At 44.6% G+C, this 27,101-nt stretch overlaps 1 protein-coding gene across 2 annotated transcripts in view; it reads left to right on the top strand.

Annotated features, from left to right (window-relative positions):
• MED15 (mediator complex subunit 15) overlaps positions 1-27,101 on the top strand; it is a 50,598-nt gene that overhangs the window by 10,541 nt on the left and 12,956 nt on the right. Inside the window, exons 2-14 of one of the 2 annotated variants that reach the window (XM_073674296.1) lie at positions 8,696-8,783; positions 10,579-10,630; positions 11,022-11,051; positions 11,144-11,356; positions 16,264-16,544; positions 16,888-17,205; positions 17,306-17,473; positions 20,280-20,396; positions 21,112-21,248; positions 23,469-23,593; positions 25,131-25,265; positions 25,388-25,451; positions 25,542-25,608. In XM_073674296.1, the coding sequence (XP_073530397.1) occupies positions 8,696-8,783; positions 10,579-10,630; positions 11,022-11,051; positions 11,144-11,356; positions 16,264-16,544; positions 16,888-17,205; positions 17,306-17,473; positions 20,280-20,396; positions 21,112-21,248; positions 23,469-23,593; positions 25,131-25,265; positions 25,388-25,451; positions 25,542-25,608 (1,795 nt within the window). The remainder of the gene's footprint in view (positions 1-8,695; positions 8,784-10,578; positions 10,631-11,021; positions 11,052-11,143; positions 11,357-16,263; positions 16,545-16,887; positions 17,206-17,305; positions 17,474-20,279; positions 20,397-21,111; positions 21,249-23,468; positions 23,594-25,130; positions 25,266-25,387; positions 25,452-25,541; positions 25,609-27,101) is intronic. The other variant, XM_073674302.1, reaches the window with a different exon arrangement.

The raw sequence follows: 27,101 nt of genomic DNA, 5'->3' as shown, positions 1-27,101 counted from the left end.
TATTGCTGCCCACCTGGGGAAGGGGGGGGGGGGGGGGACATACACTTGGTATTGCTGCCCACCTGGAGGGAAGGGGGGGGGGGGGGGGGGACATACACTTGGTATTGCTGCCCACCTGGAGGGAAGGGGGGGGGGGGGGGGGACATACACTTGGTATTGCTGCCCACCTGGAGGGAAGGGGGGGGGGGGGGGGGGACATACACTTGGTATTGCTGCCCACCTGGAGGGAAGGGGGGGGGGGGGGGGACATACACTTGGTATTGCTGCCCACCTGGAGGGAAGGGGGGGGGGGGGGGGACCATACACTTGGTATTGCTGCCCACCTGGAGGGAAGGGGGGGGGGGGACGACATACACTTGGTATTGCTGCCCACCTGGAGGGAAGGGGGGGGGGGGACGACATACACTTGGTATTGCTGCCCACCTGGAGGGAAGGGGGGGGGGGGGACATACACTTGGTATTGCTGCCCACCTGGAGGGGGGGGGGGGGGGGACATACACTTGGTATTGCTGCCCACCTGGAGGGAAGGGGGGGGGGGGGGGACATACACTTGGTATTGCTGCCCACCTGGAGGGAAGGGGGGGGGGGGGGGGGACATACACTTGGTATTGCTGCCCACCTGGAGGGAAGGGGGGGGGGGGGGGACATACACTTGGTATTGCTGCCCACCTGGAGGGAAGGGGGGGGGGGGGGGGGACATACACTTGGTATTGCTGCCCACCTGGAGGGAAGGGGGGGGGGGGGGGGACATACACTTGGTATTGCTGCCCACCTGGAGGGAAGGGGGGGGGGGGGGGACACATACACTTGGTATTGCTGCCCACCTGGAGGGAAGGGGGGGGGGGGGGGGGGACATACACTTGGTATTGCTGCCCACCTGGAGGGAAGGGGGGGGGGGGGGGGGGACATACACTTGGTATTGCTGCCCACCTGGAGGGAAGGGGGGGGGGGGGGGGAAGACGACATACACTTGGTATTGCTGCCCACCTGGAGGGAAGGGGGGGGGGGGGGACATACACTTGGTATTGCTGCCCACCTGGAGGGAAGGGGGGGGGGGGGGACATACACTTGGTATTGCTGCCCACCTGGAGGGAAGGGGGGGGGGGGGGACATACACTTGGTATTGCTGCCCACCTGGAGGGAAGGGGGGGGGGGGGGGGGGGACATACACTTGGTATTGCTGCCCACCTGGAGGGAAGGGGGGGGGGGGGGACATACACTTGGTATTGCTGCCCACCTGGAGGGAAGGGGGGGGGGGGGGGACGACATACACTTGGTATTGCTGCCCACCTGGAGGGAGGGAGGGAGGGGGGGGGGGGGGAAGACGACATACACTTGGTATTGCTGCCCACCTGGAGGGAGGGAGGGAGGGGGGGGGGGGGAAGACGACATACACTTGGTATTGCTGCCACCTGGAGGGAGGGAGGGAGGGGGGGGGGGGGAAGACGACATACACTTGGTATTGCTGCCCACCTGGAGGGAGGGAGGAGGGGGGGGGGGGGAAGACGACATACACTTGGTATTGCTGCCCACCTGGAGGGAGGGAGGGAGGGGGGGGGGGGGGAAGACGACACACTTGGTATTGCTGCCCACCTGGAGGGAGGGAGGGAGGGGGGGGGGGGGGGGAGACGACACACTTGGTATTGCTGCCCACCTGGAGGGAGGGAGGGAGGGGGGGGGGAGACGACACACTTGGTATTGCTGCCCACCTGGAGGGGGGGGGGGGGGAGACGACACACTTGGTATTGCTGCCCACCTGGAGGGAAGGGGGGGGGGGGGGACATACACTTGGTATTGCTGCCCACCTGGAGGGAAGGGGGGGGGGGGGGACATACACTTGGTATTGCTGCCCACCTGGAGGGAAGGGGGGGGGGGGGGGACATACACTTGGTATTGCTGCCCACCTGGAGGGAAGGGGGGGGGGGGGGGACATACACTTGGTATTGCTGCCCACCTGGAGGGAAGGGGGGGGGGGGGGGACATACACTTGGTATTGCTGCCCACCTGGAGGGAAGGGGGGGGGGGGACGACATACACTTGGTATTGCTGCCCACCTGGAGGGAGGGAGGGAGGGGGGGGGGGGGGAAGACGACATACACTTGGTATTGCTGCCCACCTGGAGGGAGGGAGGGAGGGAGGGAGGGGGGGGGGGAGACGACACACTTGGTATTGCTGCCCACCTGGAGGGAGGGAGGGAGGGAGGGAGGGAGGGGGGGGAGACGACACACTTGGTATTGCTGCCCACCTGGGGGGGGGGGGGGGGGAGACGACACACTTGGTATTGCTGCCCACCTGGAGGGGGGGGGGGGGGGAAGACGACACACTTGGTATTGCTGCCCACCTGGAGGGAGGGAGGGAGGGGGGGGGGGGAAGACGACACACTTGGTATTGCTGCCCACCTGGAGGGGGGGGGGGGGGGAGACGACACACTTGGTATTGCTGCCCACCTGGAGGGAAGGGGGGGGGGGGGGACATACACTTGGTATTGCTGCCCACCTGGAGGGAAGGGGGGGGGACGGGGACGACATACACTTGGTATTGCTGCCCACCTGGAGGGAGGGAGGGAGGGGGGGGGGGGGGAAGACGACATACACTTGGTATTGCTGCCCACCTGGAGGGAGGGAGGGAGGGAGGGAGGGGGGGGGGGAGACGACACACTTGGTATTGCTGCCCACCTGGAGGGAGGGAGGGAGGGAGGGGGGGGGGGGAGACGACACACTTGGTATTGCTGCCCACCTGGAGGGGGGGGGGGGGAGACGACACACTTGGTATTGCTGCCCACCTGGAGGGGGGGGGGAAGACGACACACTTGGTATTGCTGCCCACCTGGAGGGAGGGAGGGAGGGGGGGGGGGGGAAGACGACATACACTTGGTATTGCTGCCCACCTGGAGGGAGGGAGGGAGGGGGGGGGGGGGGAAGACGACACACTTGGTATTGCTGCCCACCTGGAGGGAGGGAGGGAGGGAGGGAGGGGGGGGGGGGAGACGACACACTTGGTATTGCTGCCCACCTGGAGGGGGGGGGGGGGGAGACGACACACTTGGTATTGCTGCCCACCTGGAGGGGGGGGGGGGGGAAGACGACACACTTGGTATTGCTGCCCACCTGGAGGGAGGGAGGGAGGGGGGAACACTCTTGGTATTGCTGCCCACCTAGAGGTGGGGGAAGTGGGTTCAGTTAACAAAGTCCCAACAAAATTGGTTGTAATGTAACCGCAACTATGTAAATCTCCTATTTGTGGTCTCGTGTGCCTGCTCACACTGGCAATAGCCGGGCACACTGTCAGGAATCGCTGACCTGCCGTCAGTGTGACTACAGAAATTTATAATCTGGCTAGAAAACACCTTTAATAATTGTAGCAAACAATCAGAAGAGTGTTTTGTTCTGCCTATAAATCTCAGCTAAATTCTCAGCCATTTGTTAATTGTACTTTTGTTTTGACTATTTTTTTTTCCTAAATTTTTTTTAAAGTCTTCTCATTATCCTTTCTATCTGTGGCTTAGGCATTAAAGGGACTTCGTCATCACAAAATGACTGTTCAAACCAAGCACAGCACCTAGTAGGGATGTAATAAATATCGCACCTTTTAGTGTCCAAATCCACTGCTGTATTTGACAGAAATCTTTGATTATTCCAACATGGGAAGGTGCGACCCCCCCCCCCCCCCCCCCCCCCTCGGCTACGCCAGAGGTGCACAGAACACCTCATTATTATATTTGAAAGAATAATTTTTGGCGAGTGCTCTGCAGTAGCGGGTTTGGACTTTCAGTCTTTGTTCAGACATCTGTAATTTTTCTTGTACTTATAAACACAGACCATTATTCATCAGTGTTCTGGATTTGATTTTCATCAGTGTCTATTTTTACCATCTGTTTCCTCACTGATTTTCTCATATTGAAAAATAAATAACACATCTTCTATACATTACAATGTGCGCTGTACGTGGTTGTCAAAGACCCATAAGACTTTTATGGGTAAATGTGAGCCGTAAGTGTATGTTCACATGTTGCGTTTATTTTTTGGAAAAGTGTGACGTGTCCATACCCAAATTTGAAAAAAATTGCACACGTTACTAGAATTTTTTTTTTTTCTTTGTTGAACAGAGTTTTTTCTGCACTGCTTTTCATCAGGCTTTCTTGGCTAAAACAAGAAGTTAATTCAAAATACAGAACAATTTTTTTTCCCTAATATTATATGCCTTACTTAACAAACTGCAACACCAAGAAGGAAAAGTTGTGGAATTATGGAAATCGATGCATCAATAGATATGTTAATGATGAAAAAAAAAATGGAAACAAAATGTGAAATAAAATTCTCATTGTTTTAAGTGAGCGCCACATGCATCAATATGCGCACTTGTATGTTTGGCTGTGATCAGTGTGGTTATTAATGCTTGCCTAAGGAATGTTCTCCTACACTGAATGCACTTTGGCACACAAATAATCAAGATCCGCCGCTGGCAGCACCCTAATAACATCCAAAGTGTGGTCAATGGGAGACCAGTGTAGAGATGCTGCAGACCATGGTAGCACTTTTAGGCCACACAGCCTGCTCACAGTAACTTGAGGAACATGCGGCCTGATGTTATCGCATTGAAAAATGGCTTCTGGGACAAAAAAGGAATTTTTTTTTTTTTGTGAATGCTGTGTTTCCTCTATATCCACTGCATGAGTCCCTTCTCCTATGGACAATAGTAATTTCCTTTCTGGATCCTTAGACAGCCCAGTGATTCAGTCCCTCTTGTATACTGGTACAAGTGGATATTCTGCATTCTTTTTTCTCATCCAAGAAAGACATTCCACTCATAGCAACGTTTCGGGTACTGTACCCTTCGTCAAGCTATATTTCCCTTTGCGGTGTATTAACTCTTTTTTGGATATGAGGGTAGAAAATTAAAAGCAAAGTAAGGAGTAATGTGGCCTGCTCCATTGGAATAAGCACCCAGTCTCTTCCTTGCAACATAAATTGGAGGTTGATAACCCACCTTTTTGTCTACTTTGGAGAAATGTCAATATTACTAGTTACACTACGAAATGACTAATGCCGAGCATGAAGACTAGAGGGATCTGGACACTGTACATTATGCCACCACACACTATTCTGGGAATAGGGCTGGTGTGACATTCCCTCGTGAAGGCCTCTTCATGGTGTTGCAGTTGTGGTCTCTAGACCAATATGAAGGCGAGAGACTCTTTACTGAAGAGGATAGACCTTGTTTCCAGCCTCCATTGCCATTTTGCACTGTACCATGATAACCTTTGAGAGCCAAGGTGTGAGGTCAGCGAAACACCTATAGCTGGACGTCTGACTCTTAGCCAAATGTTCTGCAAACTCCCTCTGATGGTTTGTGTAGACACTGATAACCTAGGCCAAGTGCACACATTGAGTATTTAGTGAGGTTTTTTTTCTTTCTTTTTTTTTTTAACCTCAGTATCTGTAAGTCAAAACCAGGAGTGGAACAATCAGAGGAAAAGTATAATAGAAACATATCCCCACTACTGTATTTATCACCCACTCCTGGTTTTCGTTTACAAATACTGAGGTAAAAAACTCACCAAATACTCAACCAAACCCAAGTCCACATGCACACGTTATGTGATGTCCAATTTTACTTGAACCATTGGTACAGCCATTTCTCCAAATTGTACCAGGAGCCTTTTTTCAGCATAACAAGACCATGCAGAATGTTGCTTCTGCTGCTATGAGCAGCCTGCATGGCCTGGACATTCCTCTATGGCCTGCAGCGTCTCCAGACTTGTCTCCAATCAAGCATTGGTCTGCAACTGCACAGAGCTGCCAGCAGTGGATTTTGGTGATGTGTGACAGCACATTCCTCAGACCACCATTAATGACCTCACTGATGGCATGTCAAGTCGTGTAGGTGCGGGTATTTCTGTACGTAGGACTCGTACTAGATAGTAAATCCAGATGTTTTGAAAATTTTGTTCTATTTTTTTCGATCCTGTGATTTCCATCATTCCACAACTTTTTCTTCTCGGTGTTGAAATTTATTGTTGGGTAGTGTAGTTTTTCTCTGTGGTTTCTACAGTCTAAGTCTTTTAGAGAAGCCCATTGGAAAATGCCATACCTAGAAGATGAAAGCAGCCAAAAACATTTTGTATGGGTAGAGTTTTTAATAACTTGCTATCGTCACTTACTGGATATTCCAGCACCCCTCACATCTACAAGCTTTTTGTTGGGATGCGTGACCGATTTGCAGGTATCAGGGCTCCTGTCCTGCACATTAGAGTAAGACATATGCATGATGCTTGTCCATTGCGAGCGCATCCTGACCGTTACCTGTATCATCGGTGTCGCTCACCTCCTGATGCGGAAGTGCGTTTCACTGGGATACCCCTTTAAGGGACAGTAAGTTGATTCAATCAAATTGGTCTCAGTTTAAAACTATGGGACAAATCTCCCTTGGTCCTCAAAGGGTTTTTAAAGTAACAGTAGGCCACAGCTTTTTCAAGTTTTAGGACATCTGCACATGAGACTTACCCCAGTGAGATGTGAACTTCTGATGACGTGTCCTGGGCTCTCGTCAGGGGAAACTACTACTCTGCCTTACATAACATTGGTGCTGTCATACAGAGCAGTGGTGGCATTTGGAGAGTATTTAGTGATGGACTCTTTAACCTCAACCCTATATTTCCCACTCCACCATCATCCAGCAGAGTAAAGACATCTGGCCCCTCCATATCAGATTATTAATGGATCCCAGTAAACACGGTAGGATTTCCGCTATCGTCATCATAGACTGGCGGCTTTTACATTATTTCTGTGTATGGCCAGATCTAAAGCTCGGGCTCCATTAGTTATTGTTTCTGAGCTCTGACTACAAGCTGCATCCTGTGGAGTCTGCCAAGATCAGGAAAAGTCAGTGACCTTTTAAGAATGAGAATGTAAAAGGAATCATCCAGGGGCAAAGGTTGAAAAATGTTTTCTACAAAGCTCCTGATTGAAGAACCTTAATCTTGTCTCTACACTGTGTGCCGAATTATTAGGCAAATGAGTATTTTGATCACATGATACTTTTTATACATGTTGTCTTGCTCCAAGCTGCATAGGCTTGAGAGCCAACTACCAATTAAGTAAATCTGGTGATGTGCATCTCTGTAATGAGGAGAGGTGTTGACTAATGACATCAACACCCTATATAAGGTGTGCTTAATTATTAGGCAACTTTCTTTCCTTTGGCAAAATGGGTCAGAAGAGAGATTTGACGGGCTCTGAAAAGTCCAAAATTGTGAGATGTCTTGCAGAGGGATGCAGCAGTCTTGAAATTTCCAAACTTTTGAAGCGTGATCACCGAACAATCAAGTGTTTCATGGCAAATAGCCAACAGGGTCGCAAGAAGCATGTTGGCCAAAAAAGGCGCAAAATAACTGCCCATGAATTGAGGAAAATCAAGCGTGAAGCTGCCAAGATGCCATTCGCCACCAGTTTTGCCATATTTCAGAGCTGCAACATTACTGGAGTATCAAAAACCACAAGGTGTGCGATACTCAGGGACATGGCCAAGGTAAGAAGGCTGAAAAACGACCACCTTTGAACAAGAAACATAAGATAAAACGTCAAGAATAGGTCAAGAAATATCTTAAGACTGATTTTTCAAAGGTTTTATGGATTGATGAAATGAGAGGGACTCTTGATGGGCCAGAGGCTGGATCAATAAAGGGCAGAGAGCTCCACTCCGACTCAGACTCCAGTAAGGTGGAGGTGGGGTACTGGTATGGGCTGGTATCAAAGATGAACTTGTGGGACCTTTTCGGGTTGAGGATGGAGTGAAGCTCCACTCCCAGACCTACTGCCAGTTTCTGGAAGACAACTTCTCCAAGCAGTGGTACAGGAAGAAGTCGGTATCGTTCAAGAAAAACATGATTTTCATGCAGGACAATGCTCCATCACATGCATCCAACTACTCCACAGTGTCGCTGGCCAGTAAAGGTCTAAAAGAATAAAAAATAATGGCATGGGCCCCTTGTTCACCTGATCTGAACCCCATAGAGAACCTGTGGTCCATCATAAAATGTGAGATCTACAGGGAGGAAAAACAGTACACCTCTCGGAACAGTGTCTGGGAGGCTGTGGTGGCTGCTGCATGCAATGTTGATCGAAAACAGATCAAGCAACTGACAGAATCTATGGATGGAAGGCTGTTGAGTGTCATCATAAAGAAAGGTGGCTATATTGATCACTAATTTTTTTTGTTTTTGCATGTCAAATGTTTATTTCTAAATTTTGTGCACTGATATTGGTTTACCTGGTGAAAATAAACAAGTGAGATGGGATTATATTTGGTTTTTATTAAGTTGCCTAATAATTCGGCACAGTAATAGTTACCTGCACAAACAGATAACCTCCTAAGATAGCCAAATCTAAAAAAAAACACCAACTTCCAAAAATATTAAGCTTGGATATTTGAGTCTTTTGGGTTGATTGAGAACATAGTTGTTGATCAATAATAAAAATAATCCTCTAAAATACAACTTGCCTAATAATTCTGCACACAGTGTAGACCCTCACTGACCAATATACAAAGCAGCAATGGTTGGATCCTCTCCATGTGTCGCTGCCAGTAATGTCAGATGAGAGTATTTCTACCTGTTTGATCTTCACATACAGAAAATGTTTTCTCTACACGTTAGATGATTTTTGCCCTTAATGGACGGTGTTGTCTTTGATTCCAGTGAAGAAGCTATGCGCAAAGCCGGAGTAGCTCACAACAAGTCTAGCAAGGATATGGAGAACCATGTCTTCCTGAAAGCTAAATCCCGGGTAAGTGTCTCCTCGCTTTCACTCGCTATTTGGGCAAATATTTTAACAGAAAAATAATCTTACATTTTTGCCTTGACTCAGAGCTCTCTTCACCCTGAAGTATTACACCTTTACTGTGAAGTAAAACATTTGCTGCCTCATCTTTACACTTTTTTTTTTTTTTAACCTCACAGAAAGCAGTGCCCCCCCCCCCCCCCCCTTGCCCAGGAGCTGTGGTATGATCAGACCATGTTCCTGTACGGTCAGACACAGCCATTACACAGGACACAGCAGGGGACATTTATAAGATTATCTCAGCACAAGAACATTATTTTTTTAACACATCCAATTGTGTAACTTATTATGCCATGATCTATTGATTAAAACATACTTTGTTTGTGGCCCAGGCTTTTTGTTACCTGCACGTTTTAACTTTGTGGTCATAAATCAGCTGAGGAACTCCAAAAAAAAAAAAAAATACATGATTAGAGAGAGAGAAATTTTCCATTTGGACCATCAGAATGAGGTCACTGATTGGGTTAACTGAGAATCTTGTCTGCAGCCTGGATGAAAATCTATCAATTTTTTATTTTTTTATTTATTTTTTTTTAAATATGATCGTGTGAACTTGGCATAAATTATGAGCTCATTGTGGTCCAACTTTGTGCACAAGTCGCTGAAAGCAGTCAAAAAGAATTTCTCACCAAAGCATCCCTTGTTCTCAGAATTGTAATGGGTCCACCATAGTGAGAAGGTTGTGTCATGGGTGTGACAGACAATCGCCCTGCCGTTGGTTGCAGGAGATCTCTTCATTTGGCATTACAAACACCTTAGAAGCTCTCTAGGACCCAGCGGCTACCTTCCTCTTGCTAATTAACATGATGGTTTGGGTGTATAAATACCTGCTGTTTGCTAGAGGGAGGTGCTGGCGATACTCACATGATCCCTTGTGAAGGCTTGGAGCTAGTGCAGTACTTCTTCCTCTCTGGTGCTAATAGGACATTTGTTCATCTCTGAAGTTGACTAAAGCTAAGCTATCTTCCCTTGTTTGTTCCCCTTTGTTGTCTTGTGGGGATCGACGAGCGCTCATCCCCCTCCCTTCCCACACCAGGGAAAGACAGGGCAAGGTCGCTGTGTGGCTATTGGTTTGGAACCAATATGGGGATGTTGGGGGAGACGGGGTGATATAGGTCAGCCTAGGAGGTCTCCATTGCTCCCTTTTCCCACTTCCCTTCGTGTTGCACTTAGTCTTTCCTACACCTTGTGTGACAGGTTGGTCCTGACACGCTGTTGGTAAAGTGACCAAACAGGAGGCCCCTGACTTGGAGCTATGGATCTCCGATTTTGTAATTCTAAATGGGGGAATATTGTTGTAGACAGAAACCTGATCTACTGGCAAAGATGTATCTCTAAGGCTAAAGCCTCTCATTGCGACTGATTGTTACTCCAAAAAAAAAAATAAAACACCCCTAAATCAACAGCAGCATACAACTGAAATGACTCTTAATGAAAAACACGGCTGCCATTTTAATGAAGCCTATTCTGCTTCAATAACTCAGGTAGTGGGTATGCCTGTGTCTAAAAGACACATACCCTCACAGTGTACATCACTTTAACATCAAATTCTTTGATTCTCTTGATCAGCATCAGACAATTGGCTCTGCATTCTATGTCTATAAATTATAAAACAAAGTCAGAAAAAAGGCAAGAAAAATGTTTTATAGCCCTCCCTTTTTTATTTATTTTTTTAATTTGAGGTTACATTGAACATTGCTGTGAATTTTGCCTGCTAATCGTCCGTTCTTCTTGATTACAGGAGGAGTATCTGTCTTTAGTGGCCAGACTGATTATTCACTTTCGAGATATTCGTAAGTTGCTTTTTAGATTGTGATAGAACCATTTTAATATTACCGTGCAAGTACTTGGGCCTCATTCATACAAGTGTATAGTCAGTTTTGTTTTTTTGAGACTAACCTGATGTGTGAATTTGGCCCTCTGCATAAAACTACCGCCATGGGTCTGCTAAATGTTTATACACCGTGACCCGGTGCAGCTGCAAAGTCCTTCCAAATGTGAAAGTGTCATATAATATACGCTGTTTAATCAGATTGAAGAACGTTATAATTAGCCTGAATGAAGTAACAATTTATAAGCTTGCATTAGTTTGTGCTTTATGCTGCCAATTGTGGCATATTCCATCAGACATGATACCATACACCCGAAGATCTCATGTCATTTTCACTTGTACTTTCCTTGCAGATAACAAGAAGGCTCAGGCATCTGCCAGTGGTAAGATTTTTATTTTGGGATGTTTTAGAGATTTAAGCAAATGCTATAGATTTATTGATCATTATAATGTTTTTTTTTTTTTTTCCCAATAGATCCAATGAATGCCTTACAGACACTAACAGGCACAGCACCTGTAGGTGTACAGGGGATGGCCATGGGGGTCCGTCCCCCTGGTGCTCAAATGGGAGGCATCGGTGGGTTGCCACAAATGGCCCAACAGATGAGTCTTCCTGGTCAGCCACAGCCTGGGAGTTCTGGAATGGCACCACACGGTATAACTGGAGTATCCACTGGAAACCAGCCTAGTAAGTTCATTATTCATACAGTGATAAGTTATACTGCAGTGCTGTATTCTGTGATGAACGCTTCCATCATGCTGTTTTTGGGGTGTAAACATTCGCACTTTAGGGTCAGTAAAGGTGGTATTCACATCTTTGTTGAAGGTGCTGGAGGTACAGACTGTTATGTGCTATAATTAAAATGCCATGCAAGGAAAGTAAAGCATAGTGTTACTCAGGGCTGTGGAGTCTGTAAGCCAAACCTCAGATTCTAACTCCGACTCCTCAATTTCCACGACTCCGACTCCCCTCATACATGGCTCATGTTTAAGTGATAAATTTAGCTCAGATTCATCTCCGCTAAAAGTCTAGACCCTTAGATCAGGAATAGGACATTTCATAACTTTCCCAAATTCTTATGGAAAAAATATTCCCTACAAACTGCATTGAACTACTGTACCCAATTTATTATATATTTTAGGAGTTGGTCCATTTTATACCGACTCCACAGCCTTGGTGTTACGAAATAGGATCTGTCACCAGGACCGGTTAGTGCTCCTATTTTATTCCCACTGCTCCCCCAGGTATTCAGGGTTTTTCTTTATATCTGGCATGCGGTTCTAAAGATATGGGCCTCATTATTTGATGCAAATTTTTGGGGTTTCTACAAAGAGGGTGTTCTCACAATAATTATGCATAACAGCCTAATTGCACACCAGAGATTCCTGTCAGCCATACCCCTTTGGTGAAGACCATACAAATTAGAACTAGGCAAAAAGGATCATACCTAGAGCCGTATGGCGGATTTAATAAACTTAAAATACAGAATTCTCGGGGGCAGCAGGAATAAAATGAGAGCAAAAACATCTGCTTTTGACCTAGTGATCGTTCCTCTGTAACCTTCTACACGTATTGGAATTTTGAGTTTTGTACGGTAGAAGACATGGCTAACGTTGGGTTTCTTAGGCTGAGTTCACATGTGTTGTCAGTTTAGTTTGCTGTTTGTTCCTAGGGGCAGAAAAACCGAACAAAAGCTGTGACTGATTCTTTGCACGAAGCACACAATGGATTTCATTGCCATTTTTTTTTATATAGTTTAGGTTGGCCAGGTTCAGATGACATGTCCTTTGTGTTGCTCAAAAGCTGTTCTGCATGCTTTTCTATTTTTTTTACCTATTGGCAATGAAGGCTTTGGACAGAGGCACTGAGCCCGATGTCAGTATGGCCTTAAAGGGGATTTCTTGTCCATCTTCAGGAATGCAGCGGGCGATGTGATCCTAACGACTGACAATTCGTACCAGCAACATGGTTGCACCGCTGGTCCGAACTGTGTGCTTCCCCATGCTGTTAGCACTGGAGGCCTGATCAGCCAGCTTCACAGAAAATTTGACAAAATGTGAAACTTTTGCAATTTTCAAACTTATAATTTTTATGCCCTTAAACCAGATGGCTATATCACACAAAATGGATAATAAATAGCATATACCACATGTCTACTTCACATCAGCATAATTATTGAAACATTTTAATTTTTATTTTTTTTTTGGTTAGGCTGTTAAAAGGGGTTAAAGTTAATCAGCGATTTTTCTCATTTTTCCAACAGTTGATAAAACCAACTTTTTTTTAGAGACCACATCACATTTAAAGTAACTTTAAGGATCCTATATGACAGAAAATAGCCAAAAGTCACACCATCTTAAAAACTGCACCCCTCAAAGTTCCAACATGGAGCTTCAGACTCACCAGCACTAGATCGCAGCTAGTTATGACAGGGCCGCTCCGGTCACTTCTGCTCTGACACAAACAGCAGCTTGAATTGATGGTCATTGACTACTTACTCCAGGAGATGAGTGGAGATCCCAGCCCTGTGCGTGCCGATGTTCTGCACAGGCTAAAAGCGGGAGACTGTACTAACCTGGAGGAGGACCAAGCAGAACAGGGAATCTTTATCCGCACCACGCTGGGCTAAAGAAGGTAATGCTGCGTGCGTGCACAGAGACGCAGGCACTGTACGTTAAAACAAAAAACTTTATTTAAGATAGAGACATGCAGTGCACTTCTGATTCCGAATGAATGTGCCTACTGCCTAGCAATTCCCATGGTGTACACTTCGCACTACACCGCCAGACTGCTCTGCTTCCTCAGCCCCGATGCAGAGCTTCGCGTGCCCGCCCACCCAGAGGGCTTCTGCGTACCATAGGTTCGCCACCACTGCTTTAGGGGCTTCAGCAGAATTAAAGCAATGTGGAATGAAAAAATGAAAATGTAACTTTTTCCTAACAAAATATTAATTTGGCCCCAAATTTTGCATAGGTAACAGGAGAAAATGGACCATACAATTTGTTGTGCAGTCTCTCCTGAGTACCCGATACCCCATATGTGATGGAAAACTGTGTTTGGGCGCACGGCAGTGCTCGGAACGGAAGGAGCGCCATTTGACTTTTGGAGCTGAAAATGGGCTTGAATAGATGGCGGACCCAATGTCATGTTTGTAGAGCCCCCGACATCCCAAAACAGTTGAATCCCTCACAAGTGACCCCGTTTTGGAAACGACACCTCTTGAGGAATTCATCTAGGGGTGTAGTAAGCATTTTTAACCCTAGAGCGATTCACAAAATTGTCTAACATTGCGCTGAGTCAATGGGAAAATTACTTTTTTTTTTTTTTTTCCTCCCACTAAAATGTTGCTTTGGCCCAAGTTTAATTTTCAAAAGGGATAATAGGAAAAAATAAACTATACAATGTTATGTAATTTCTCCTCAGTAGGCAATACCTCATGCAAGGTCAAAAACTACTTTTGAGGCTCCGCGCAAAGCTAAGAAGGAGTGCCATATTGGAGTTCAGATTTTGCTGGAATGGTTTGAGAATTCCATGTCAGATTAGCAGCACCCCTGAGGTGCCAGATAAGCGGAACCCCCCTCAAGTGACCTCATTTTACAAACTACACCTCTCAATGAATTCATTTAGGTGTGTAGTGATCATATTGACACCACATGTGCCTCACAGAATTTTATACCATGCAGTGAACATAAAATTCCTTTTTTTACCACACATTTGGTTTTATTCCCAGATTTTACATTTTCAAAAGAGATAAAATGGCACCGAAATTTGTCATACAATTTTTGCTGAGCGTGGCAATACCCTAAATGACTGTACAGTACTGTTTGGCCACTCTGCGAGACTCGGGAGGGACGGAGCGCTATATAATTTGGTGAACAAATTTATCGTAGAATAGTATGTGGACTCCATATACAGAGTTCCTAAGTGCCAAAAGAGCAGAATTCCCCCTCAATTGACCCCATTTGGGAAATTACACCCCTCTGGGAATTTATGTACAGGTGTAGGGACTATTTTGATTCCATGTTTGTTCCAGAAACCAACAGCAGGGAAAATTGCATATCTGCTGTTGTAGTGACCAGTACGTTGTGCCCAGCTCGTGCTGCTGGAGACAAGCACCCTGTAAATTAGGTGGGCTCTTATCGCTACAGAAATGCCAAATATGTGAATGTTAAATGTGGTTCAGGCACACTGGGGCTCAGAAGGGAGGGTGGGGGCATTTGGATTTGGGAGAATTCGCTGAATTTCTTTTGGGCGGCGATGGGCCATTTAGCTTTTCCAGAGCTTTTGTGCTACAAGTAGTGTGTGTATAGATGGGTCCATCATCTCTCTCTAAGTGGAGACTTGCTTTTTTTGTGAATGAAGTTGAAGCTTTTGTTGAGAACATTTTACATAACATTTGGGGATCCCATTTATCCTTCGCTCTACGATGAGCACTTACATCGGGGTTTTTATCTAAATGATGTGATTTCAGATGAAACCCCTGAGGGATCCATTCACTGAGGTGGCAGTTACTCTGCACTGCTTCTGGCCTCTCAGTGGTGGTGTTCTTTTCAGAAGTGCCCAAAACTGAGGCCAACTTCCTTTTATGCACTCTTAAAAAGACTGACACCGCCGGCTCATAGGCCAGACAACGTCCACAGTGTCTCCATATGCCTCATTATAGGGAATCTTCCACCGGGGGTTCTGTCTGAATCACGTATGTCAGAGATTTACACGAAAACCCCAGTGTAAGCGTTCAGCACAGAGCGCAGCATGAATGTGAGCCGAGCATTACTGTGATCTGTGGGCGGCAGAATGAACACATCAACAGCAGGTGAAGAATTGTTTGTTTTGTTTTTATGCTGTTCCTCGTGCAGTATAAGTGATTAGACTACTTTTTTTTATTTTTCAGGTTGGTGCGATCGCAGCGATACCAAATTTATCATGGTTTTTTTTATTATTTTTTTTTTAAAATCTTTGTTTGGCTGCTATCGCATGCAAAAGCCTGTTTTTACAATAAAATGTTTTAGTATCACCATATTTTGAGAGCTAGAATTTATTTCTGCCGACAGTCATGCGACTGCTTGTGTTTTGCAGGACGAGTTGACTTTTTTTTATTGGGCGCACAACATTTTTTGATCGCTTTCCATTCCGATTTTTGGGAGGCAATATAAGCTAAAACCAGCAATTCAGGATTTTTATCTGTTTTTGTTTTGGTGCTTTTACACACATTTTATGGAAATAATTGGTTTTGCATCTCTGTATTCTGAGTGCTATAACTTTATTTCTCAGCTGACAGAGCTGTATGGGTGTCTGTCTTTTGCAGGACAAGTGTCTTGCAAGGTGTGGGAAAGACTAAGTGCAACACGAAGGGAAGAGGGGGAGGAAGCCCAAACTAGGGAAAGAGGCAAATGCCTCTTTGCAGCCAGACCAGAACCCACCAAAATTTCTACTCTATTGGCATCCTAGGCATCTTTTCTGATCAATGGGTCTCCACCATGTAACTGGTGTGCCATGTGGCTACTACCACAGCAGAAATTTAGCTAATGTGTTGTACGTGAACTTTCCTTTGTACATGGTAGACAGTACATACACATTTGTTCTTGTTCTTCTAGCTCAGCTTCAGCTCCAGCAAATGGCGCAGCAGCAACAGCAATTTCAGCAGCAGCAAGTTGCTGCCCTCCAGCAGCAACAACATCAACAGCAGCAGCAATTTCAAGTTGCTCAACAGAGTGTCATGCAACCGCAACAGCAGCAGCAGTTTCAGATGGCTGTGGCTGCAGCCCAACAGCAACAGCAAGCACAACAGCAGCAGGCGCAACAGCTTCAAGCAGCAGCTCAGCAGCAGCAACATATGTTAAAGCTGCAGATTCAGCAACAGCAAAACCAGCAGCAAGTGAGTCAAAAAACAAAGTAAACTTCTGTACACAGCAAGAAAAAATGGTATAACATACATCTAATAGCTTATGTAAAGTCTACTTTTTTCACACTGCCATGTTTTTATAGTGGTAAGTCGCTGTATGGCTTAATAAGCAAGCTAAATATAGAGAAGCCTGGCATGGCATATTTTTTCTGATGAAGTTTTTGGTAAGTGGATATAAATTTTTAACTCTTCTACCTCCACAGCTAGGTAACCTTTTTAAAGGTGTATTCAAGACTATATATTTCTATTCTCCATTTATGGGGTAAAATTGTTTGATATCTTGTTCATTTTTTTTTATTTTTTTTTTCCCTTTTAGCAATTACAGCAACAGCAAATGACTCAACAAATGGCAGCGCATATCCACCGAATACAGCAACAGCAGCAGCAGGTCATGCAACAGCCATTACAGCAACAGCAAATGCAACAACAGCAGCCACAGCAGGTGATGCAACTTCAGTTGCAACAGCAGCAGCAAGTGGCACAAAGTCAACAGCCACTGCTTTCCACACAGCCCTCGACACAGTCCCTGATACAGCCCGGTCAGGCTTTGCCAGGACAAATACCGTCACAGGTTATGTCTGTAACAATAACGCCGCAGCACCAACAGCAGCAACAACAGCTGAAGATAATCCAGGTATTTATCTGCATAAAGCTATTCTGGATTCTAATTTTTTTTTATTAGTTTGCTTGCAATATGTGTTTTTTTTTTTTTTTTTTTTGTTTTTGTTTTTTAGCAAATTCGAGCACATGTACAAGCTCAGCAGCAAGTACAGCAGGCACAGCAGCAGGCCCAGCAGCAGACTCAACAGGTACAGCAAGCAGCTCAAGCTGCCCAGCAGGTGCAACAGCAGGCAGCTCAGCAACAAGCAGCTCAGGCTCACATGGCAGCTGCAGGAAACCAGGTAGGTTTCCAAAGCAGGTATACAGTGTTGTAGTTGCATGTTTTTTTTCCCTAGCTACTATCAAAGCCATTTAAAGTAGCATTGCAGGTTTAAATTCTTTAATTCCCTTCTAAATGATCATTCATTTACCAGTAGATCTCTCATTAAATCCTCAGAGCTCCTTGCTCAGATTCAGAGGACTATTCGTGTTATGCCATCACTTTTAACTTGCACTGCTCCTTTAGGCCTGGTTTCTATGCTGTGGGTGCAATAACAATACCTGGTGGTTTATTACTGCAATAACCCAGATCTGCCATAACAAAATTCTACTGTGCTACACCACAAATGTGAAAAGTAGTGCATCATGTATCGCAGATGTATAATATAGCTAATGTTACTACATCAACAGGATAATCCAGTGGTAATAGGCGATGGCTTGTACTTGTGGACCATGTCTTACATAGTGGATAGATGTGTGATCTGCAGCCTGGATGCATCCAGAGCGTATTAGAAGAGTTGCCATTTAAGACTCATATTTCAGTTTGTTTTTTTGCTTCTTGATGCAAACACTTTTTTTTTTTTCCTTAATCCTTTTATTATGGCTATAGTTTTGGGTTGACCTGTTTTTATAGAGTGTTAGGAAATATGCTTATAGATATATAAATTTTTTTTTTTTTTTTTTCCATTCAGTATGTATTTGTTGGGGGGGACGGAGAGGAGGCAACTTTGAGCCACTGTGTGTTTACAAGGGGAAATATGCTTATAAACCTCTGACTGGGCCCATTCAAAATAAACCTTGATAACGGATCACTGATTAGACTTGTACACAAGAAGCTTTATTAAATAATTTGTGTAAGAAAAGAGCCATATTCTAGAACACATTTCCTTTTCTTTAGAACTGATCCACAGAAGCTCTGATTCAAATGTTAAAGACCTGTTTCATCTGGCAGCATCTCATTTCACCTCTGTCCATTCACCCACCAAGCATTGTGAGAATTTAACTTTCTGGCAATCATCTTTTTTCTTTTGATATATTTATAAAAGTCTTTCCCAACAACATAAAACTGATTTATTGTCTCCTGGAACTTTCTGGTTAAGCATGCATATACATCATGGAATTAACCCTAGAACGCATGGGGGCCTCGCAGGCCCGCCCTGTTAATTGTTTTCTATTTTCTGCAAGATTACTTTAGTTAGAATTTTGAAACTCTAGGTATTCCTCAGGTATATAGTTGTTTGTCATTTTTGTTTGAGTTATTCCATGTTATTTGCACACGGGCCTAAAAGGCCCCAGGTATGTGAAAATGTAGATTTTTATGGTCATGCGTTCTAGGATTAAAGCACCACTCCAGTGTTGGTTTTTTTTTTTTTTTAAATTTCACCACTGGAGTGGTGCTTAAAATCCAAGTCCCCTGTCCGATACTCTCCTTCCTGCATTTTCCTCTGTTCTCTCTGCCGCTTTGGCCTGTATACTGAAGTTTGTAACCTGCGGGCAGCTCCAGTGTTTCATGAAGCGTGCTGGAGCTCACTAATCATGTAAGTCTATAAGAGCCTTGTTCTGGCTTTCATAGACTTGCGTTGTGAACTTGTGATGTAGCTTTGGCCACTCAGAAGCTGTGCTCACAAGATGGCGCAGAGAAATGGTGAAGACACTGGAGAGTGAGTATATGACCGGGCAGACCGGACTAATGTTTAATGCACCACTCCAGTGGTGAAAAGCAAAACACTGGAGTGGTGCTTTAACAGCTTATGTACAGTAGTGACTGAGTCAATAACAGGTTGTCTTTTGTGCACATCGCCTATTTCATCACTCTAATTCCATTGATGGGTTTATCGACAGAATAGTGATACATTTATGGTAGCATGGGGGATTGAGCTTGGGGACCCCCTCAACCTGTACTCTCCAGAGAGGTTTGATGTGTGAATGGAGCAATAGTGAGTAGAGCCTCCCTCGTAAAAAATTTTTTTCCTGCATTTCGTACAAAATTCCATACGTCACTTATGTAAACTTTTAATGACAAGGCGTTCATATGATGTCACAACATATAATGATGTGACTGCAGTTATTAAAACTACTTTTAAGGTTCCCTGTAGGTAATGGTTGTGCTGGGTTTGCAATATGCTTGTCAGACTCTCACAATTAGTGTTTTACCTGTCTAATCTGTACCATTAAAAACTGTATCCCAAAACCACAGCAACTAAAACACTAGACATAATTTTATTTGCATTAAGTGTCCTCTCCATCTCCGTCAGGTGTCTGGCTGAAGCGGGAGCCTCCCCCCTCTGCCTTGCGAAGATGCAATTAAGCCACACCCTGTTGTCTAAACTCTCATTTTCAGTGCTAAACAATTGAAGGGGCAAAGGAAAGAAACAGGCAGAAAACCCTGCAGACTGATGGGGCAGATTTAGTGTGCCTGTAATGTAGGATAAAAGTCAATGTAACGACAGAACTTGGCCTTAAGATCAGGAATTTGTAGAATTTTCTGAACAAACCTTTTACAGGCTGTTTTTACATAGTGTTTGGTTGTACTTTTATGTAGCTGGTACAAGCTTTTCAGTTATAAATTGGTGAATACCAAGGTAAAAAGACTATACAAGTAATCTTGATAATGTGGTATTTTTTTAAGTAATTTCGGGGGCTGATCTGTGAGTCCACAACAGTTTGTAAGCTTTTAGTGCAGGTGTTCCATGCTTGGGATGCTGTAGTTTTTAGGGGTGCTTTTGGGCTCCCCTACCTCCTGGCTTTTGCATGCACTCCTCCCCCTCTCGCCACTTGCACTGCATTTCTTGTTTTACTTTTGTCTGTTGTCACTCTGTCCTCCCAAAGATGATCACCGCAGCTATGACTCGAGGTGGGATGGCAGTAAGGTCGCGGTTCCCGCCCACCACTTCATCTGACACGCCTCCAAGCTCCGCCCCAATGGGAGGATCACAGATCCCACAGGTATTGGTTGACTTGTGGGTGCCAGAGGTGTGACAGTCGTCCAGTCCCTCTTGACTTTAATCCTGTTTGTGGGGGACGGTTACTTTTTCTGCCCCTTTTGTGGGCCATTGAGTAGTTTCCTCTGTAGCTCTGATGTTTGCGGTTTGGATTGTGGTGCCTAATATTGGTCTGTTAGTGTATGTACTAGAGTAACAGTGTGTCTGTGAAATAGATTTTATTTCCTATTTGTAGAATAGCTAATCAAAAATCAAGACCTTTCCATTACCGTTCCCTTTATTTTAGCTGATTGACCCTGACTTTCCTCCCAATAGTGATTTATTTACTTTTTTGCTTTCTGCTGCTTGCATTACTCTTTTTATATTGTAGGTTATCGTGGCTGTGGTGTCTTATCCAGACTTCATATTATAATACACTAGATTTTTAGTCTGCACTGTGTCCATGTTACGTAACCTGAAGAGCACTTCTAGTTAATACATCTAAAATGTATTTGGCATCAGACTCCATAAATCGAGCTAAATCCATCCCATGTCATTATCCAGCTTTCTTTTATTCAGGTGACTGTATCAAGATTTCTTCAACACTAAATATCTCTGCAGGTCCAGAAACTGATGATTCTAACACAAGCTGCTACTCTTCTTTCGTTGATCATGAGCTCCTAATGCTTTATTTATTTATTTTGTGGTCTTTTTAATTCCAATTGTAATTTACATTTCAGGTAAATCAAAGTAGTATCCCTTTAATGTCGTCACCATCGCCTGTACAGCAGGTACAGACTCCACAGTCCATGCCACCACCTCCACAGCCGTCCCCACAACCCTCACAGCCAATGTCTCAGCCCAACTCCAATGTCAGGTGTGCATCTTGTCTCCTCTTTATGATTTGTTATAGGTTATGTACAGCTAGGAGTATGCCAATAACCCCTTCACATTGGTCCCCTTTGTTATGCACGGTTACTATGCTCATCCACTGTGTAATATGTAATTTTGTGTATAGATGTAATGTTTAGCAGTAGAGAACGTTGCAGGCCTTTTTTATTTATTTTTTTATTTTATTTTTTTTTAATCTCTGTACCATTCACAAACTAGATGCTGACATTACTGTGTACAGCCATGGCCGACGGCCCCAAAAGTGGCCTGGACAGAATTGTTGGCACTTTTCTGAAATTCTGGGTAAACAACTTTGTTTCGAGCATGTGATGCTTGGAAACTCACCTGTGGCAAGTAACAGGTGTGGACGATATGAAAATCACACCTGAAATCAGATAAAGAGAAGTTTGCTCAGTCTTTGCATTGTATGTCTGTGTGTGCCACACTAAGCATGGAGAACAAAGGGGAGAAGAGACTTGAGAACCAAAATGTTTGAAAAATATCAACTATCTCAAGGTTACAAGTCCATCTCCAGAGATCTTGATGGTCCTTTGTCCATGGTCCGCAGCATAATTAAGAAGTTTACAACCCATGGCACTGTAGCTAATATCTCTGGACTTGGACGGCAGTAAAAAATTTATGAAAGGTTGCCATGCAGAATAGTCTGAAGGATAAGCAGCCCCAATCAAGTTCCAAAGAAATTCAAGCTGCCCTGCAGGCTCAGGGTGCATCGGTATTGGCACGAACTATCCGACATTTGAATGAAATATAATGCTATGACAGGAAACCCAGGAGGACCCCACTGCTGGCAGACGTAATAAAAAAAAAAAAACTAGACTGCGGTTTCACAAAAGAATTTTGGCAAAGTGTCTTGTGGACAGATGAGACCAAGATGGAGCTTTTTTGTAAAGCACATCATTCTACTGTTTACTGAAAACTGATTGAGGCCTAAAAAGAAATGAACACAGTACCTACAGTCAAATATGATGATGGAGGTTCAAAGATGTTTTGGGGTTGTTTTTCTGACTGTGCAACGCATCATGAAGATTACCAACTGATTTTAGGTCACAATGCAGTGCCCAGTGTGAAAGCTGGGTTTGCGTCCTAGGTTCCTCAATCACCCCAAACATGCTTCAAGAAGCACCCAGAAATGGATAGAAACAAAGTGCTGGAGATTTCTAAAGTGGCCAACAATGATTCTGGGTCTAAATCCCATTGAACACCTGTGGTGAGATCTTAAAATTTGCTTTTGGGAGAAGGCACCCTTCAAATATGAGAGACCTGGAACAGTTTGCCAAAGACAAGTGGTCCAAAATTCCAGATAAGAGGTGTAAGAAGCGTGTTGATGGTTATAGGAAGCGATTGTAGTTATTTATTCCAAAGGGTGTGCAACCAAATATTAAGTTGAGGTTGTCAACAATTTTGTCCGGCCCATTATTTCTTTTTTATGAAATAATGTCCAATTTGCCTTATTTTAAAAAAAAAAAAAAAAAAAAAAAAAATGCTGTTCCAGTACTCACATTAAACGTGTGTATAACAAACCATGTGTAATTACAATACTTTTCTGGGAGAAATTCCATTTTCTGGAACAATTTCAAGGCTGTCGACACTTTCGGCCATGACTGCATGTGTAGTATTCAGTAAGCCAACATCTGCTCTTTATTCCCATTTTTATGCAGATGTAGGGCCTGATTAATCAAAGTATTTACCACAGTATTCTGGTGTAAAAGCTTTGAAAAGTTGCAGAACTTATGAACTCAACTCAGATTTTCGCTTAAATTTTGTGAGCCGCTCGTTATATTTGAGTGGCGGCATTCGCTATGTCACAAATCTTCAACGGGCTGGTGTAGAATTTGTGGCAAGGCGCTCCCACAGAGGTATGTGCTGCTTGTCTGCTCCCCATTCATGAAGATGCATACACCTGTTCATGATTCAGGAGCGTCTGACTCCAGCATGAAGAATTCCGGTCTTTATTAATTGGGCCTATAGTACCTTGTCGGTCTTCTTGATGGTGCCAGTAGTTTTAGACAATATGTCAAAACAACTGAAAATCAAAGAAAGAGAGACCCTATCACTCCCCCACTGGGATAGGAAAAAAAAAGTCGTTTACAACTACATCTAATGCAGCACTGTCAATATATTGCACAAAACGGATTGGAGATAACTTTGCTTGTGATGAGATTATCTTGTTGCTCTGATTTTCCAGCTCGGGTACAGCACCTTCACCAAGCTTCATGCCCAGTCCATCCCCTCAGCCCTCTCAAAGTCCAGCTTCTGCCAGAACCCCACAGAACTTCAGTGTGCCCTCTCCAGGGCCGCTCAATACTCCAGGTAGGTTTTGCTGCACCTGACTTTATAAAAAAAATAAATAAAAATGAAGTGTTATTTTTACAGCCCATATACAGCAACATATTTATATCTACCTGGACCATATGTAACCTATGTAAATGTCAGATGGTGAAGTTGCGGCTTTGAGCTCTTTGCTGTGGATGTTGTGCTGGATAGATCTAAGCAGGATTGGAGGATAAAAAGGACACTATCTAAATGGGTTTTCAGTTTAAAGGGATTCCGTTAGTGCAAAATGACTGTTCAAACCAAGCACAGACGCTCTGTATACTATTAGCATGGCCAAACACTTCAGTGCATCTTTTCAGTTTTGGCTTTACCGGAGCTAGAGGGAGGGTGAAGATGAGTCGATGCACCCCTGCCAGCTACTTGTTTTCAATCTATCTCTGCTAACCTCAAGCTGTATAAAGACTGAGCTGACAATCAAAGTAGAGAGGGAAATGGATTAAAAAACAAGTCGGTGGGAAGGTGAACTGAACTGTTTGGTCTCGCCGAAGGTGCACCGAGCGCCTGTGCTTGGTTTGAGCAGTCTTTGTGCTGATATGGTTATTTTTCTTTGTGGGGCTGGAAGATGCCTTTGCCTATCACAGTATGTAACTAACTGCACAATGATTTAAAGGGAATCTGTCCGTAGAATAAACACTCCTAATCCGTCTATATGGGCATGTAGGTCATAGGAAGATGAATAAAATGATACCTTAATATTTGGAATCTGATAACTTATTCCAAAGCTATCTATATTTTTCTTGTATGTAAATGATCTGTTCCAGGCTATGAGCTGGACATTTACCTTCCTGAGAATCTGTCTCCAGAGATTATTTTAAATGGAAGGGGGAGTTACCAGTGTGAGACAAGTAACTAACACAGAACAGGAGAACTGAACTTTGTCTCATAACAAACACATTAGCGGTTGCAGGTCTCTGAGCTCTGCTGTATTGCAACAATATTGCAGCCCTGTCTGCCTGTGAGATGGAAGCTGGAGCTGAGAGATGAACCTGCAGATGTGTCAGGTATAATTGCACACAGCTCTGCAGTGAGAGCACAGAGCGGCCATCACACTGATCTAGGGCTTATTATAAATTAGAGAAATTACCATACATGGTGAACTCTGGCCGCAGGGTGATTATATTTGGCCTGCGACACCAGATCCCACCACCCTTATGGGGGGCCATTATTCTATATGGAGGACTGTGGGGCCCATTATACTGTATACTGGTTGGCCCGAAACTTTGGTTCAAGTTTTTCATTTTGGCCCTCTGTGTTTGACATCCCTGCCCTAGAGGAAGATTCTTGAGGAGATCCATGGCCTGCCCATAGTCCTGAACAGCTCATTTACATATCAGAAAAACTTTGATTTCTCTGTCATAAGACCTCAAATCGTAGATATCAAGGTATCCTTTTATTCAACATTCTATGACCTACATGCTCAAATAGACAGCTTGTTTTGTTATTTTTATTCTTAAAACCTGACTTTTTTGGGGGGAGGTGATGCTATTTTTTTTTTTTTTTTCTTATGATTTAGGCAATCCAAACTCTGTGATGAGTCCTGCAAGCACCAGTCAGTCGGATGAACAGCAGTACCTAGAGAAACTGAAACAGCTCTCCAAATATATAGAGCCATTACGGCGTATGATTAACAAGATTGATAAAAATGAAGGTGAGCACCTACACTTTAGAATAACACTGTTTTATAAGTGCATGTATACAGAACCTGTCACATTAATTTCAATGGTCCAAATATTCCATAGAATAATTCACTCTGACCATATCCACTTTCAGATCGCAAGAAAGATTTAAGTAAAATGAAGAGCCTGTTGGATATTCTGACTGATCCGTCTAAGAGGTACGAGCATATGGTCTTCCAAGAAATTATTTTTCAGGACCTTCATTTTTTTTTTTTTGTATTTTACTTTTTTTTTTTTCTTAACAAAAGGTGCCCCTTACAGACCTTGCAGAAATGTGAAATTGCACTGGAAAAGCTAAAGAACGACATGATCGTGGTAAGCGATGTCTGACTGTTCCTTTTTATGTTTTTGATTTTTGTTACTCACTTTTAACTTGTAATATTGGTTCTCTTGTGACCAAAAGATTAATTCGTATATGAAAAGTGAGTGGGGAAAAAAAACTTAAAGACATATTACTTGCCACGGGCAGCATGAATTAGATCCTGGCTGCATGATTGTTGTTGGGTATATTTTTCTCTGAAACACTCCGGCATTCGAAGGCCGTGAGACCAACACTCTGCCAGATGATTGACGCGTCTGTCCATAGGTATACACATGGTAAAACCCTGTCAATCCTGTAGAGCGGTGCGGGAAGGAGACAAAGTAATCTTGTCTCTGGGTATGGTCCCTGTCCGGCTCTTCAAACTACATTTCCCAGCCACTTCATGGGGGACACGGAGAACCATGGCATGGTCTGCTGCCACCTACAGGCTGACACCATTCCATTCTAAATGAAAATTGGCTCCTCCCCAGCAAAATGTACCTTGAGTCCTAGCCTCAGGCTCCCTCAGTTTTGTGTAGTCAGATGGAGGCTAGGTCTCAGACCCGTCTTAGTCGTTAGGCGTTAACAGTCTTTATTTGTTTTTCAGCTGGATCGTGTTCAGTGTAATTGTGCGCGCGGTTTCACCCACGCGATGGAGAGTTCAGGCTGTAATTGTGCAGTCAGTATCCTCTTGCGTCAGGATGTCTTGCTGGACCAGAGTACCTTGACACTGTGTGTGGTCAGGTACTGGGGTGGCGGTCCATAAGCTACACAGCTCCTGCCCGCCTGCAACAAATGCCTTGTGTGCTGCATGGAGCAGAAGATTGAATTCCAGGTCTTCAGGACAGGTGAGTATAGCGCCCCCCACCCCCCTCCGTCTCCTCAGCAACTGTGCTGCGATCCTCTCATGCGACCGGATCGGAGCACAGTGCACTGACACTCTGCTTCCGCTCGCAGCAGAGCTGGAGCCGAGTGTCATTAACATATCGCAGCCGATGCTCTCATCAGATTCCTTACACTGGTGTGACTCTGGCCTTATACCCTTTTCCAGCAGAGTTGGTGGCATCCTGGTCCACTCTGCCTGTGGTAGATACTCCTGTACCTTACCTCTTGCTGAAGTAGCGACACTTAGAGACCCCACAGAAAGACGTATGAAGTCTGTGGTTGTCTGCCTTTGAAGCAGCAGGCTTTGCCCCGGCCTGCTTTCGCTGTTACTTGTTTCACCCAAGCAGTAACTGCCTTGGATAACCATTTGTGGTGCAGTATCCTGGCTGATTCCCAGGAGGTGGAGATTGCAGAGCAGATTTTTACGTTTGGCATCATTGGATGCGGCTGAATGCTTTGCCCAGGCGGCAAACAATTGTGTGGCCATTTGGCGTATTTTATGGCTCAAAGTATGGATAGCAGATTTGGCTTCAAAGATCTTACAGGTTTACCCTTCCAGGGGTCGTGCCTGTTCGGTACTAAATTGGACAAGATCATTGCTGTTGCCACATGTGGCAGAAGC

The sequence above is a fragment of the Phyllobates terribilis genome, unplaced genomic scaffold, assembly GCF_046119375.1.
Source record: "Phyllobates terribilis strain yellow unplaced genomic scaffold, ASM4611937v1 Scaffold_1__5_contigs__length_1240528914, whole genome shotgun sequence".
NCBI lineage: Eukaryota > Metazoa > Chordata > Amphibia > Anura > Dendrobatidae > Phyllobates > Phyllobates terribilis.
Note: the sequence above shows the minus strand (reverse complement) of the source record. Positions and strands in the feature narration are given on the sequence as shown.